Genomic DNA, 16,933 nt, shown 5'->3' on the forward strand with positions numbered 1-16,933 from the left:
TAAAAGTTACGCCTTTTTTCTTTGCGTGAACATTTGGGCGGCGTTATGCAAATCTTCCCACATAGTGAGGTAGATATGTGGGGGCGTGTTAGAACGAGCCGTTTTAGGTAGGTGTGGCTGACTCTTAACTTTTATAAAGAATATCTATTTGGATTTGAGACTTTAGTCTTTGCAACTTTACAGATCTTCTTTATGCACCAAGAGCTTGTAACACTCCAAAGAGAAAGGAAAAATTGAAATCGCATCATATGACCCCTTTAACCAACAAAAGATGTTAAATAAATGTTAAGTAAACCTACTGTATCTGAAAAATTTGTTTAATTTGTATCTCTTTCGTAATTGTCTTATTGTTTTATTCTGCTTCTTTTTCAAAAATTATAAATTATATATATTATATATGAACAACTATATATTAAGTTACTCCCTTTTCACTACTGTTAAAGGGATAGTTCACCCAAAAATGAAAATTGTCATTATTTATTCAAGATTTTTCCAAATTCAATCCTCAATTCAGATTTCTCATAAGCTTAATTGATTTGGTCTAAAGAGAGAAGAATTGATGACTATTTTAGTTTGAAGACTACATATAAAATAGCTACCAAAATAAAAGTTGGTAACTGCAGTTTGACTAAAAGTAATGACTAAAAGTTGACAAAAATGCAATGACTTTTCGTTGACTAAAACTAGACTAAAACTATGAAAGACTCAAATGACTAAAATGTGACTAAGACTATTAAGCATTTTCGTCTCAAGATAAAGACTAAGACTAAATCAAAAATGCCTGTCAAAATGAACACTGGTGGTAATTGGAACTGCTGTTGAATAACACATTTGTTGACTTTGACAAAAAAGATGAGAACAGACATGAAAGAAGTTTTGATATTTGCATTTACAAATCCTTATTAGCTAAAATATAGAGTGAAAGAGTTACACATTGATGTCATTTCCAGTACTAATGATGTACAGTAATTACAGCCAGCATGTTTTGGCAACAGAAAAGAACCAGGAAGAAAACTAGAATGCATAAAGTGCTGAAAGGTTGTGAATTTTGGATTCTTTTTCTATTAAGTTGTTTTTCACATCGTATTCTCCTGCTCTCTCTCTCTTTATTTTTCACACACATGCACACAAAGCCATTTCTGTGAGCAAAAACGTGTTAGTGCTGTCTTGCGATACTACCATCTAAATAGTTTCGCTACTGAATATCTACCTGACATTTTTCAACAGCGAGGTGGTAGCACTCTTAAACTTGCAGCTTTGCTATTATTAGAGAGACACGACTGCCCAACACTGCTGAGACTCTGCAATGCACACACCTCTCTTGCTCTCGCTTTCACTCTCTACAATAACTCCATTGCAATGGCTAAAGTCTCTGCATGATGTGTTTAAAGCCTGCCGAGGTCACTACCATTCAAACACTTATAGACAGGCGGAGTTGTCAAAGAGATGATCCTAAAACATCTTCCAACTCATGACCCTAAAACACTCACGACAGACAGTGAGAGAATATGCACATACAAAGTCAGGGAGAGAAAGAGCAAGAAAAAAAAGGAATACACAAACAAACAACTGTCACATCATCTTATATAAGGGTTGGGCAAAAATCTATCTATCTATCCTTATTTTTTTAACTGTTTTTTTGACTGAACTCTCTCTGTTTGTTTGCACATCTGTGTCTCTTGCAGCAGGCACCACATATGTATTTGGGAGAGACGGTGGTCTGATCACATACACATGGCCACCGAACGACCGGCCAAGCACACGAGCCGATCGGCTGGCGATGGGATTCAGTACTCATCTGAAGGAAGCTCTACTGGTGCGAGTGAACAGCTCCTCTGGGTTAGGCGACTATCTCAAACTACACATTGTAAGTGGACCATTTCTCTATTTTACATAGTATTTTATGGAAATGGAATACAAAAAGTGCATTCTATTATTATACTAAAAATGTTTTAAAGATCCATTTATTGCTGTACTAATTTACACAAGTGGATAAGACACATACAAACACTACCATCTACAGATCTAAACACAAGTTTAAATCAAGTGAAGCAAGAGATTTTTTTACACTTTCATGCTTATACTGTCTGAAACCACTCTAATGCTAACGTATTTAATATTCACTACATAGTGAATACTACATGTGAGTGTAAATGTGTGATTTCAGACTTAACTGTAAACAGTGCTGTGCTATGTGTATGATGTTATACTGAATGTGGTGTGTACAGGACACTCTGTATTTACAACTGTCCACATCAGAGACAGATGTTACCAGGTGTAAACTGACACACAAAATACTGTTAATGAAACAGCAAACACATGCAAAAACTTTTAGGGAAATGCATAGACACAGTCACATACAAAATTGTTACAGCAGGAAAAAGTATTCATACACACAACCACACACACACACACACAGTGACTTGCATGGGCACATGTGAAAGTGTCATTGGTTCTTAGTGCTGCAGTGTAGCGCTGTGTCAGGTCAACCCTGGCCTGCGGGTGAATGTGGGTTTCGAGAGTTTCACCTCTGCTATAAATCAGATAGCAGCAGGGGCACATCTGAACAGATGCATAAAATAAGACGCATCGGACACAACATCACACACATGCAGCAGCACACATCACACTGAGCACATGCAACAACACCCATAACTGTAACTGTCCTTACACTGCAAAAAAAGTGAGTTTATTTATACAAAACCAGAGACAAAAGAAACAATATTCCAGCTGCTCACCACATTTACATTTGTTTATTTATTTATTTAAATGATTTTATTCAAAGAGAATTATAATGTATGTAAGTCTGCAATGTTTCCAAAAAGTGCAACAAAAAAGTTAAGGAGGCAATAGCACTACAAAGACCTAACAATATAAAGAGTTTCAAACCACATTGTCTTGAAGAGTACAGGCTAGAACAGAGAGGGCTTTAAGAAATTGAGAAAGCATAGAAGTTTTTTGTTTTTTTTTCTCATCTCACACAAGAGATGAGTTTTCAGCTGCTTCTTGAATATTGTCAGCGATTCATCTGTCCAGCTAGGAATATCATTTTGCCAGCAAGGAACTGTGAATAAGCAGTGATATTTTCTGGAAAGTGATTGTATCACGGAGCACTGCTTACTCACTAACTGCGGGCTTCTGGAGGGAATGTAGACTCATGAGAGAGTGAAAGCATCAAGCATCAGTGTCTTGAACTTGAACATTTAGTTGTATCAAATTGAAGGCCTTAAAAAGTCTTAAATTGTACAAGAAAGTCTTAATTATGATTTCAAGAGGTCTTAAATTTGGGTACGGAAAGACCAGAATGGCTGAATATGACGATTAAACTTCAAAAGGCTATGCTTTCATTAAATAAACATGAGCGCTGCATGTTCAAAGTCTGGTGCTGCGCTGCTTTGTGTTCTGCTGTTACCGGGGAAACCGTTATATTTCTACCAAACACTCCATCTGCTGGCAGAGAATGAATGAGCATTTTCAGTAAACTGTTGTTTTGTTCAGAGTTCAGACCAATGCGAAAATCGACCCATGTTTTTACCCTGCAAACACGCAGAGCTTTAAATATGAACTGGTGGAATGATAAGAAGACAATGCATTAGAAAAATCTAAACATAGGGGTGTGCGATATGTATAGTCTGCGATAATATCGTAACTGTTGTTTTAACGATGTGCGATTTGATATTATGAGTATATCGCAAAAAGCAAACACAAAACACACCTACAGAGTGCACGCATACATTAGTATGATATGAAGTCTAGTAGGTTAGACTAGTGCGCGTGCGCATTTAGAGTGCGTTCTTTCACTGCATGAATCAGTCTATTAAAATGCATTTAGAATTATCACATAATTTAAGATATGGGGCAGAAAATGTATATAGTTATATCATTTCATATAGTTAATATCACACGAAGAGTGACGTTTTTTTCTCCAAAAGTAAGCATGATTACAAATGTGATATTGATTTGAATAAACAAGTAGCTAATATTAACGTTTTAGATGCCATATTTCCTGTTTTTGCTCTATTTCTCCAACAAAAATAATTTCAAACACAGCCACAGCACTGTTTTGCGTCTCTGAGCAACAGGACGCTGTTTTGTTCCTGAATGAATCAACCGTTTAAATGATTCGATTCAATCGAAATGACTCGCTTATGAACAGTGACTTGATGCTAGAGGTCTGCAACCGCGGGACCTGACCAGATTTCTTGCGACGTGGGAATAAATTTCCGAATAAAACGCGGTAGCGGTCGGTAACTCTGGTGTAATTTGAACGGGAGTGGGCGGTATAACAATATACCATTCCTGACGTCGTTTCAGAACAGCATATCTGCGCTTTACTCATTCTTATCGAGCACTGGTACAGCCTGCACTCAGGACTGTTACGCATGTGCTGCACGCATGGACCAGTGCTGTCTGCGTCATGCATTTTTGGCAAGGTCTGTGCACGCAGCATTTGCATAACGGTCCTCAGAGCGGGCTGTACCGAATAAGGATGGCAGAGCAAAGTGTGGATGCGCTGTTCTTGAAGGACGTTCAGCTTGGACTAGAAAATGGTCAGTTTACTGTTAAGAAACCCACGTCGGGCAAGTCTGATGTATGGGAGTCTTTTTCGTGTGTCATAGACACGGATGGAAAAAAAATTACCCTTTGCGCGATGTGATAAATGCCTAAAAGTTTTACCGTTCAGCAGTCACTCAGTTTAAGGCGGCACTCATGCCTCATCACAAAGGGGCAAACCAAACTGACATTTACTAAGTCTTGGCCGGTGCCAGAGCAGTTTAAAAAAGAGACCACAGAAAAATGTGTTGAATTTGTTTGCCAAGACATTCAACCGTATGATACTGTCTCCGGAAAAGGCTTCACACAGCTGGCCCAACATTTGGTCAACACAGCAGCAAAAATAGGAAAATCCGATGTCAGTGAGATACTATCACACCCAACAATGGTGTCAGGAAAGTTGAAATGAGGGCTCAGAGTCTGCGTAGACATGTTGTGGACGAAATCACTGCAACAAAATCGAAGTTCGGATGCGCAGTTACAGCTGACATATGGACAGAAACATATTGTAAAACGCCCTTTTTGTCGGCAACCATCCATTACGTTAATGAGCAATCTGAGCAACATTCAAGAGTACTTTTTACTGCCCCTTTTGACCCAAGCACCTCAAAGACGGGTGAAAACATTTGAAGGCACCTTGGTGTTTGGCATTGATGCGACAGAAATGGGCAGAAAGACAGTTTATGTCACAGATCGTGGAGCCAGCATGATCAGTGCCTTATGAGGATACACAAGACTAAACTGCACAGCACACATACTAAACGTGACTCTGTCCAGTGCGTTTGGTCCTGCCGTAATGGAAATGTCTTTAGAGATCGCTGGGCTTCTAACTGATGTTAAAAAGTTGGTCACATATTTCAAACACTCAGGACAGCAGGGCAAGCTAAAAAAGTCACTGAAACAATCCGTAGAGACACGGTGGAACTCTAATTTTGACATGCTGAATTCTGTTTTGGAACAGTATGAAGACATCGCATCTGTGCTGACTGAGAGCAATAATTATGACAAGATCGGACGCATCAGTGTCAGCACGCTTAAGTTACTAGTATCCTCCCTAAAACCCTTCAAAGAAGCAACTGATGACTTGGAAACTGACAACACAGCTCCAAGTGCCTCACTGGTTCTTCCGTGGTCTGTGCGATTAACTGAGCACTGTACATCAGCCACAAAAGACCCTCTGCTCTCTGAAATCGCAACCGTCTGTGTGACACGGCTGAAAGAATTACTGTCAACAGACAGCACTTCGCCACATTCGGTTCACATGCTTTATAAAATAGCAACCTTTCTGACATCAAATCTGCGAGGTTTGAAAATGTTAGATGAAAGAGGGCGGCAGGAGATGATACAGGGAGTCAAGGAGATGATCGAAGATTTAAAGTTTGATACACATGATGAGGATGTTGAGCCAACACCTGCCAAAACGCCTACTGTTCTCCATAAATTTTCAGATTGGGAGGATGATGAAGAATCATGTGGATCAAAATCGCTAGATGTTCAGATTCAGGAGTACAGGACCATGAAACTTGAACTATCAAGTCAACAAAAAGTTTTGCAATGGTGGAATTCACATCGTTCCCAGTTCCCTGCCCTGAGCAACCTTGCAAGATATGTCCTCTGCATCCCGGCCACGAGTGCACCTTCTGAGAGAGCATTCAGCCTTTGTGGTTGGATTTTGGAGGAGAGACGTTCGGTACTGAAACCGTCGTCAGTCAGTGACATTCTTTTCCTGCATGGATTTAAAATAATTTGGAAAAAGGTGATTTTGCAAGTAAGTAAACGGTTTTCGTTCATTTCATTATTGGCTTACAATTTTGAGATGTCATTTAATTTATTATTAGTTATTATTGTTGTATTTATATATTTTCTTTTGTAGGAGAGACGTTGAAATTGACATCGGGACATTTTTTGTTAAATTGTTAGGTTAAAAAGTGATTGAATTTTGCAATGGCTACAAGCCAATGGTTTTGTTCTTTTGCTTATAATTTTAAATGACAGATGTCTTTTTTTTTTTTTCTCAGCGACACTTTTCCTACTGTGTTGACAGAAAAATGTTACATTTGTGTTTTGAATAAAAATAACAAATAGGCTACAATTTTTGTACCTACATTTTTTTTTTCTGCAACATATTTTCAGTGTTGACAGCTAAATGTTAAAAGCATCTTGACAAGACGAATACAAATAAATAAAATGTTTGTACAACCTACAATTTTATTTGTCATCTCTGTCTTTCTGTAGTACCCTATTTAAATGTGAGATTCTGGAAATGAGATCTAAATTTAGCGGGAACGGTTGGGTCGGGAAGAAAATTATTCTAAGCGGGCAGTGGGTGAACAAAGAGTGAATATATAGCGGGAGCGGGTGGGTGCGGAATAAAACCTTGCGGGAGCGGGACTAAAAAAACAGTCCCACGCAGACCTCTACTTGATGCCACCTACTGGTGGTTTTAATTTCACATTTAAGGTACCTTTTCATATTTTTAATCATTTCAAACATCAGTTTTTAATGTTTTATGTTTGAAATATCAAAACATTATTTATGCATTTGTAATGCATCTAAATGACGCTTCTAATGCAGCTTCTGTGTTTCCTCTGCATTGCAAAGATACATTTTGTTGATACTGATTTAATTTGCTTGGTAACAACCCAAATGCAAGAATTTGACTCAAAAGATGGTGCACACTTTTAGAAAAAATGGCTTAAAGGTAAAAATGCCCATAAAACTTGTTGGAAATTATTAATTTCTATTACTGCTGTGAACTGACCACACAGAATATGAAGAATATCAAAAAAATTCAGGAGTCAGCTGTCCACGGTAGTCCTTAAGATATCAGCACAATAACACACTCAGCAAAATATCATCTAATTATCGTTATCGCTAAAATCCCAGAAAAATATCGAGATATAATTTTTTGTCAGCATCGCACACCCCTAATTTATGTTATTTAATTGATATAATAATTTATTGATAATAATTGTTTAAATTAATATAATAATTAATACTTTTGACTAATCCATTTTCTTAACAATGGTTTAAAGGCTGAAATGTAAAGTTTATCATTTTATAAAACTTTGTTTTTTGTGAAAAACTTGTATCTGAACTGTAAATTATGCTTTTTACAGTAATTTTACGGTTTAATATGGTACTATAGACATCGCCCTACCCCGCTCATGTGGTATTAATTTTATCTGTGCAGGTCTTAAAAAGGCTTACATTTGAGCTTAAAAATCCTGCAGAAACCCTGTAGATAAATAAAGAGCTGTGAAAGTAGGGTCTCTTGGGCTTGTTAAAGACCAGTTGTGCTGCTTCTCTCTGGATCATTTGTGGAGGTCCAGCCAAGAAATGACAATCAGAATCAGAATCAGAAAGAACTTTATTGCCAAGTATGCTTGCGCATACAAGGAATTTGTTTTAGTGTCACAAGTTTCCAGTACACAGAGACAACAACAAAACACAGACAATAAAAATAAGATGAGAATAAAAATACACACATATGTAAATATAAATAGACAAAAATAGAAAACATTCATAAAAAAATACAATTCCCACGCAGACCTCTACTTGATGCCACCTACTGGTGGTTTTAATTTCACATTTAAGGTACCTTTTCATATTTTTAATCATTTCAAACATCAGTTTTTAATGTTTTATGTTTGAAATATCAAAACATTATTTATGCATTTGTAATGCATCTAAATGACGCTTCTAATGCAGCTTCTGTGTTTCCTCTGCATTGCAAAGATACATTTTGTTGATACTGATTTAATTTGCTTGGTAACAACCCAAATGCAAGAATTTGACTCAAAAGATGGTGCACACTTTTAGAAAAAATGGCTTAAAGGTAAAAATGCCCATAAAACTTGTTGGAAATTATTAATTTCTATTACTGCTGTGAACTGACCACACAGAATATGAAGAATATCAAAAAAATTCAGGAGTCAGCTGTCAACGGTAGTCCTTAAGATATCAGCACAATAACACACTCAGCAAAATATCATCTAATTATCGTTATCGCTAAAATCCCAGAAAAATATCGAGATATAATTTTTTGTCAGCATCGCACACCCCTAATTTATGTTATTTAATTGATATAATAATTTATTGATAATAATTGTTTAAATTAATATAATAATTAATACTTTTGACTAATCCATTTTCTTAACAATGGTTTAAAGGCTGAAATGTAAAGTTTATCATTTTATAAAACTTTGTTTTTTGTGAAAAACTTGTATCTGAACTGTAAATTATGCTTTTTACAGTAATTTTACGGTTTAATATGGTACTATAGACATCGCCCTACCCCGCTCATGTGGTATTAATTTTATCTGTGCAGGTCTTAAAAAGGCTTACATTTGAGCTTAAAAATCCTGCAGAAACCCTGTAGATAAATAAAGAGCTGTGAAAGTAGGGTCTCTTGGGCTTGTTAAAGACCAGTTGTGCTGCTTCTCTCTGGATCATTTGTGGAGGTCCAGCCAAGAAATGACAATCAGAATCAGAATCAGAAAGAACTTTATTGCCAAGTATGCTTGCGCATACAAGGAATTTGTTTTAGTGTCACAAGTTTCCAGTACACAGAGACAACAACAAAACACAGACAATAAAAATAAGATGAGAATAAAAATACACACATATGTAAATATAAATAGACAAAAATAGAAAACATTCATAAAAAAATACAATAAACTAAAATAAATTGTATGTACAGTTGTGCTATAGATGATAGAATAGGAATAGAATAGAGTGAGATGCAGGGATGTACTAGGATGTAGGTCGTAACAAATAAATATAAGGTTATTGCACATATTTTTATTGCACAATGGGGGGAACATTTAACTGTTCATGAGGTAGATTGCCTGGGGGAAGAAACTGTTCTTGTGCCTGGCTGTCCTGGTATTTGCGGCTCTGAGGCGCCGGCCAGATGGAAAAAGTTCAAAAAGGGGATGGCTTGGATGTGAGGGATCCAGAGTGATTTTCTGAGCCCTTTTCCTCACTCTGGATCTATACAGTTCTTGAAGGGTGGGCAGGGGAGCACCAATAATCCGAACTGTTCTCTGTAGTCTTCTAGTGTCTGATTTTGTAGCTGAACCAAACCAGACAGTTATTGATGTGCACAGAACAGACTCGATGATGGCTGAGTAGTACTGTTTCAGCAGCTCCTGTGGCAGATTGAATTTCCTCAGCTGGCGAAGGAAGTACAACCTTTGTTGGGCCTTTTTTACAATGAGTCGATGTGATTGTCCCACTTCAGGTCCTGAGAGATAGTGGTTCCCAGGAATCTTAATGACTCCACTGTTTTTACAGTGCTGTTCATGATGGTGAGTGGGGGGAGGGGTGTTTCTCCTGAAGTCCATGATCATCTCCACTGTTTTGAGTGTGTTCAGCTCCAGGTTGTTAAGACTGCACCAGACAGCCAGCTGCTCAACCTCTTGTCTGTAAGCAGACTCATCACCATCCTGTATGAGGCCGATAAGTGTGGTATCATCTGCGAACTTCAGGAGCTTGACAGAGGGGTCTTTACAGGTGCAGTCGTTGATGTACAGGGAGAAGAGCAGTGGGGAGAGGACGCAACCTTGAGGGGCACCAGTGTTGATGGAGCGAATGTTTGACATGAATTTTCCCAGTCTCACTAGCTGCTGCCTATCTGTCAGGAAGCTGGAGATCCACTGACAGATAGAGCTAAGGTCAGAGAGCTGGGTTAGTTTGGTCTGGAGTGTTGGGATGATGGTGTTGAAGGCCGAACTGAAGTCCACAAACAGGATCCTCATATAAGTCCCTGATTTATCCAGATGCTGCAGGATGAAGTGCAGTCCCATGTTGACTACATCATCCGCAAACCAGTTTTCTCAGTAAGAAAACTGCAGGGGGTCCAGTAAGGGACCAGTGATGTCCTTCAGATAAGCCAGAACCAGTTTTTCAAATGACTTCATGACCACAGACGTTAGAGCCACTGGTCTGTAGCCGTTAAGTCCTGTTATCTTGGGTTTCTTTGGGATGGGGATTAGGGGTGTGCCGATCCGATATTCAGTATCGGTATCGCTCCGATACTGCCACTTTCTGCTGGATCGGGGTATCGGTCAGACGAGACCGATCCAAATCCGATACAGTGCATATGCTATTCTGTTATTATTAAGCCCCACGAAAGCCACATAAACATTATAAAGCACAATAGAGTTTTCGTGCAGTATATTTTAAGTGTTCTGAAGCCATTTCACAGTTTAATGTGAGGTACGCTACAGGTGAATATTCAAGTCAAGTTCACGTAAACTCTTCTCTCCACTGCGTCTGTCTGTCATCCTCCATTCAGCATTCAAATGCGTGTCACGTTCGGTTACGACAGTGAAGACGATGAAACTCTCTCCAAGATGATTAAATATTCCTAATGTTATACTTGATCTGTAAATAAAGATAAATGGTTTCGCATTAAAAGGAATTTATCTTGCTGGAGTTTCGTGCTGTTAAATCGTGTAAATTTCTACCAGATATCTGGTTAGATCACAAGACTGGAGTAGAGAGCACTATGAATTGTTCGTCACGAGCACAGTAACTGAAATTTAAAACTGTTAAAAGAAAAGGCTCAGTAAACTAACACACATATTTAATACACTACGCATCAATATCTCTTCACTTTGTGCTTTGAACTTCTCTATGCGGAGCGCTACGCGCTGTGACTCCCGTGTTGCTTCAAGCGCGTCATTCTGCACACGGGATGCGCATAAGCTCTTTGTGCCGCTCTGTATTTAGAGCCTTTAGTATCATAATACTTTTGCGCAATGAAAGATTATTAATAGCCTTTCTTGGCTTATCTATCATATGTTGCTGCCTCATTACTCTGCTATACATTTAAAATAAATGTCTTTTAATTTATACAGTAGACAACATTTGAAGTGGATCAAAAAAGTTCATCAACGTTGTCCTAAGACAAGAATGGGTATTGTTTTGGTTTTATGACAACTTTGATGAAAGGTTTTGATCCACTTCAAATGTTGACTACTATAGTATATATTTATATATAAATATTTTTTGTTTGTTATTTTTCTTTAGAATGAAGCTGTCGATATTTAGTAGATTGTGTGTAACATACAAAAGAGTGATGATCAACCTACACATTGAGGTATAGAAATTCTACACTGATTTAAAAAACTGCACCGTATCGGATCGATATCGGTATCGGCAGATACTCAGAATTTTTGGTATCGGATCGGTTCTGAAAAAGTGGTATCGAGCCAGCCCTAACGGGGATGATGGTGGAACATTTGAAGCAGGCAGGGACTTCGCACAGCTCCAGTGATCTGTTGAAGATCTGTGAGAAGATGGGGGCCAGCTTGTCAGCACAGGTTTTCAGACACCGCCTGGGCCTGGTGCCTTTCTTCTTTTGTTCTTTCTGAAGACCTGGCGCACATCATCTTCACTGACCTGAAGTGCAGGGGGGGGGGGATTGCTGGAGGTGTTAACGGTTGTGTAAAGAGATGGTCAGAACAGGTGTGGGGCGTTTCGTATCTACAATAAAACTCATTCAGATCTTCAGCAAGTTGTTGATTCACCTCAATGTTGGGGGATGGTGTCTTGTAGTTGGTGATGGCTTTCAGACCTTTCCACACTGAAGCTGGGTCACTGGAAGTGAACTGATCTTCCAACTTTTTAGCGTAGCTCCTCTTAGCCGCGCTAATCTCCTTATTCAATGTGTTCCTGGCCTGATTGTACAAGACCCTGTCTCCATTTCTGTAGGCATCCTCTTTGGCCTGACGAAGATGTCTGAGTTTTGCTGTAAACCATGGCTTATCATTGTTGAATGTTAGATGAGTCCTGGTAGGGATGCATATATCCTCACAGAAACTGATATATTTGAAAAATCCTTATTTGTCCGGGAGTGCAGAAGGAGTTCGTCCGTTTTGTTGGGTAGAGAGCGGAGATTTGCCATATAGATGCTAGGCAACAGCGTTCGAAATCTGCGCTGTCTGAGTTTCACGAGCACGCTGGCTCTCTTCCCCCGTCTGCGCGTCCTGAAGCACTTGATCAGCGCCGCTGTTCCGCCAACTACAACGTTCAGCAAAACGTCCAAATAATTGAAAACCGGTAGAAGATTTTGTGGTGTGTTCTGCTGAATGTTCAGCAGTTCATCCCTGGTAAAACTGATCGTGTTTGAGAAACAAAAACAGGAAAAACGAACAAAAACAGTACAAACACTGGAGAGCCAAACACTGAGGCGGCCGTCTGCGGCGCCATCTTAGCAAAGAATGTCATAGTAATGACATGTTCAAAGAATGAACAAAGCAATGACAGCATGCTCAGTTAAAAAGGGCTTGATCTTACTAATCTTATGCAGTGCAAACCTCCATGCTCTCTTTGTAATGTGGTCTTTAAAGTTCAGATGGTCATTTGGATTTCTGTCTGATCTGCTTGGGTAGGTGATAGTACAATGCTATTGTAGGTGATAGTACAATGCTACAATGCACATGCTAGTTTGCAGTCGGCTGTCGTCTGTGCAGTGTGTTCCAGTACAGATTTTTTGTCCAGACGCAGCCGATGCGAGGTCACAACACCATCGGCTTTCGTCGCCGCTAGTTCTTCGAAGTCGGCTTGGTGTGTCCAGCCTTAAGATTTCTATGGGTGGATGCTGAAGTCACTAAAGAGCACCAAGAGATAGTGGCCCAGCTGAATTTGTAAGGGTTGTTTCCCTGCAGTAGTTAAGTGGTTAAGACTAAAGAAACATTATCAGTATGATGTATAAAACTGAGTTTTATGTTAATGTTGTGAGACAAAGTTAATGTTGAATCAAGACAGTTAGCACATAATTTATAATTGAAATGGCTTATGAAACATATAGGTAATTGTAACCAGTATGTATGTAAAATGTTACCTGAGAGAGAGAGAGAGAGAGAGAGCAGAGCCCCAAGAAGAGGGCCCCAGAGAAGAGATACTGCTATAGCCAAGAAAAGAAACAGAACAATTGTTAATTTTCTTTTATCCCTTCCTTGACCTTGTAATTAAAACCAAATGTTAGACATTTAAACTGACAAATCAGCAAATTACACCACTTACTTTACACCACTTACACACACCACGTGTGACAATTAGCAGACCCCCGATGTACACACATCTTGGCCTACAAGCCTTTGATTGATATCAGCAACTCTGTGCCTTCAGGAATGCAGGTTTCAGACAGGAAAGCAAAAGTCTTTGATCTTTTTCGACCCTGCAACCTGTAGGGTGATAAATGATGACAACGTTGAGTTTCATAGAAAATGTGACAGTAAATACATGAAACTCGAAGACTTATTGTTGTACAGAAAAGAGACAGTTGAATATTCCCAGCTCTTACAAATAAGTAGACCTGTACCCACACCTCTTCCAGCCTGACAGAGAGAAAGAGAAGCTGTCAAAGAGAGAGCAGCAGGGGTTGCTGTGTCCTCTGGTCAAATTCAGTCCCAGGATGCTAAGAGCTTAGTGAGTAGCAAAGGCCTAAATAAAGTCGGCTTTGTTTACTGCTGACTAGCACTAGCACTTAAAGAGGTGCAAACTGGATGCAGGTTAATTAGATTGCAGTGTCAGATGTTGCAGTTTTGCAGAGAAACAACAGGAATGTCTTGAATGTGGTCCAAAAGAGTGTAGAAAAGAAAGCAGGAAGATGAAAATTAAAAGAAGATACTTACCAGCAGCATCTTGTTAAAGGGGTCATATGATGCTTTTTTAAAGATCATTATTTTGTGTATTTGGTGTTGCTGAGTAGAGTTGGGAATCGAAACCAGTTCTTATTCTGAGTTCATGATATTTTTGATGAGATTTAATAAAGAGACATGAGCTTGCATTCTCAATGGAATGTAATGAAAGAGAAAGACTGAATACCATAACTTAATCAAAGGACAATGAATGCATATGCCAATGTTTGTTTTGTGCAGTGGTTCTGAATGGTTTTGCTACAGGACCCAGATTTTACACTGGATAAGTTGTGACTTCATATAAAGTCAGTATCATAAAAAATGGTCCCACTTTATATTAAGTGGCCCTAATACCTGTGTACATAGTACATAGTAACTAGACGTGTACGTAGTATGTAACCACAGTGTAAGTACACATTGGTACATAGTATCTACAGCTGTAATGTTTGTGTAACTACACACATGTAGCAACCCACTGAATGGTACGTGTAAGTACAAATGTGTAACAGGACATTGGTAACAACAATTTTTGGTAATGAAAGTAGAAATATGTAACAGGACTAACAGCACTTTTTGGTAAAGAAAGTGTTACACTTCATATTAGATTTACCATGTAATTACTCTGATGTTACACAGCAGCGGCCAGTAAGTTAGGCTTTGCATATAAATTGTGGTTGGTGTCCAGAATGTTACACTTTATATTAAGTGGACAGTTCCTGAGGAGTTACCATGTAAGTACACTGGTATTACAGTGGTGCACCAACTCCACCAACTTGAGATCCAACTCCTCCCACTTTACATATCCCTAAACCTATCCATCTCCACCCCCTGGATCAAATGGTTCCAATTACTCTTATACATATTGTTGTTACAAAATGTAGTTATATAATTCCTGTTACACGAGTACTTAGTGAAGTGGGAAAAAAAATGTTACCAATGTCCTGTTACACATTTGTACTTACACAAACCATTCTGAGGGTTGTTACATGTGTGTAGTTACAGAAATATTACAGCTTTAGATACTATGTACCAATGTGTACTTACACTGTGGTTACATACTACGTACACGTCTAGTTACTATGTAAGTACACAGGTATTAGAGCCACTTAATATAAAGTGGGACCAAACAAAAATATTAGTAATATTAAAGCATACATATATAGCTACAACAGCAAAATTTACTCGCGAAGGGAATTTCTTTCAAAGTGTTGCTTTGTGGGTGTTTTTCTTACAAAGGCCCCTTCCAGCTGACTGATAGGCAAGAGAGTTGTGTCATCTTCCTGAGCCTTGCTGTTGCAGAGCCCACTCTTAACTAGACAGACTGCTCTCACTGTGAGTGCCTAAGTCTCAGGACGCTGTGCTCTAGAGAAGCACTCGATTTAAATGTGAAAGCCCAACAGCAGAGCGGATCAGGAGGTTTATGCTGATGAGCAGTGTTGGGGGTAACGCATTACAAGTAACGCGAGTTACGTAATCAGATTACTCTTTTCAAGTAACTAGTAAAGTAACACATTACTTTTTAATTTACAAGAGAATATCTGAGTTACTTTTTCAAATAAGTAACGCAAGTTACTTTTTTTTCCAATTTATTGATTGTCAGCTCTCCTGTCCCCAGATGTTACTGTCGTTATAAAATAAATATGAATATGCATTAATTCATCTCACTCACAAAAAAACAAAATCCCACCGACTCAGGTCCTGCATTCTTCTCACTCTCCCGCTTCTGCAGTTTCAAGTGTGTTCTTCACGTGAGCGGACCTCTATCCCTCCACAAGAGACCACAGTTTGGCCATGTTCAGTGGTTCAGACGAAGGGAATGATGCCATGTTTTTGGCGGCCTGCCAAGGGTAATATTGGTGCAGCCTCATCTGGACAGGTGTGGGGAAAGCATGACGTGTCAACTATTTGGAACTCCTTGTAGTTTGTCTCGCACACAGAAGTACAGAACTAATAGTTCCTTGTTTGTACAGGTAGCACAGTCATATATAAACCATCAGGCCTCAATACAATTAGCGAGTTGGCTCTTATTGTCATTGTCTATGTAAGCGGGATACATCATCTCCTAAAGTGGCTCTATTTCGATAACCTGTGTTTGGTGCAGTGTTTGCTACCATACTCCACTAAACACTGTGATTGCTTAGTGCTAATAAGGTTCACCACTTAGCATGTCTTATTGAAATGCCGACAAGTTGTCACATTTTTTTTCTTGAGTGACACCGTATATCGCTGTCAGTGGATTAGAATTGAGAATATAGAAAATGCCAGAGATGTCATCGCTTTCAACTAGGTTATGTAGTACAGATTGTACTTGAGTGTGTGTGTGTGTGTGTGTGTGTGTGTGTGTGTGTGTAGCTATGCTTCAGCTGCCACCATTTTCAATCAGGTCATAGTGTAAACTTCAGTGTGGCTATATTCATTGCCGCTATCTGGTGTGCTTATGCAATTCTGAATGGTGCAGGCAATTGTCACTGCCACAATAGCATGTTTAGGTAACCGTATTGAGGTGGCTTATCCTTATTAACAACTCGGCTCTGCTAGGCTGGGTCAATTCTGCGCTGATAACACACCATGATTTTATACTGTCCCCATAGCATAAGCTTTTGACACAATGTCAAGTGGACCAATATTAAAAGGGAACGAATCCGGCTGCTCATGTAACCTCGATTCCTTGAGAGAACGAAACATTGCACACGCTAGCCATGTTACTCTGCTTGAACAAGGGTGAG

At 39.0% G+C, this 16,933-nt stretch overlaps 1 protein-coding gene across 2 annotated transcripts in view; it reads left to right on the forward strand.

Annotated features, from left to right (window-relative positions):
* The window catches only part of LOC107654084 (neurexin-1a-like), a 192,097-nt gene that overhangs the window by 140,753 nt on the left and 34,411 nt on the right, over positions 1-16,933 (forward strand). For both annotated transcript variants that reach the window (XM_016441008.1, XM_016441009.1), the window contains exon 14: positions 1,686-1,867. In XM_016441008.1, the coding sequence (XP_016296494.1) occupies positions 1,686-1,867 (182 nt within the window). The remainder of the gene's footprint in view (positions 1-1,685; positions 1,868-16,933) is intronic.

Source organism: Sinocyclocheilus anshuiensis, unplaced genomic scaffold, assembly GCF_001515605.1.
Source record: "Sinocyclocheilus anshuiensis isolate Anshui unplaced genomic scaffold, SAMN03320099.WGS_v1.1 scaffold683, whole genome shotgun sequence".
Lineage (NCBI taxonomy): Eukaryota > Metazoa > Chordata > Actinopteri > Cypriniformes > Cyprinidae > Sinocyclocheilus > Sinocyclocheilus anshuiensis.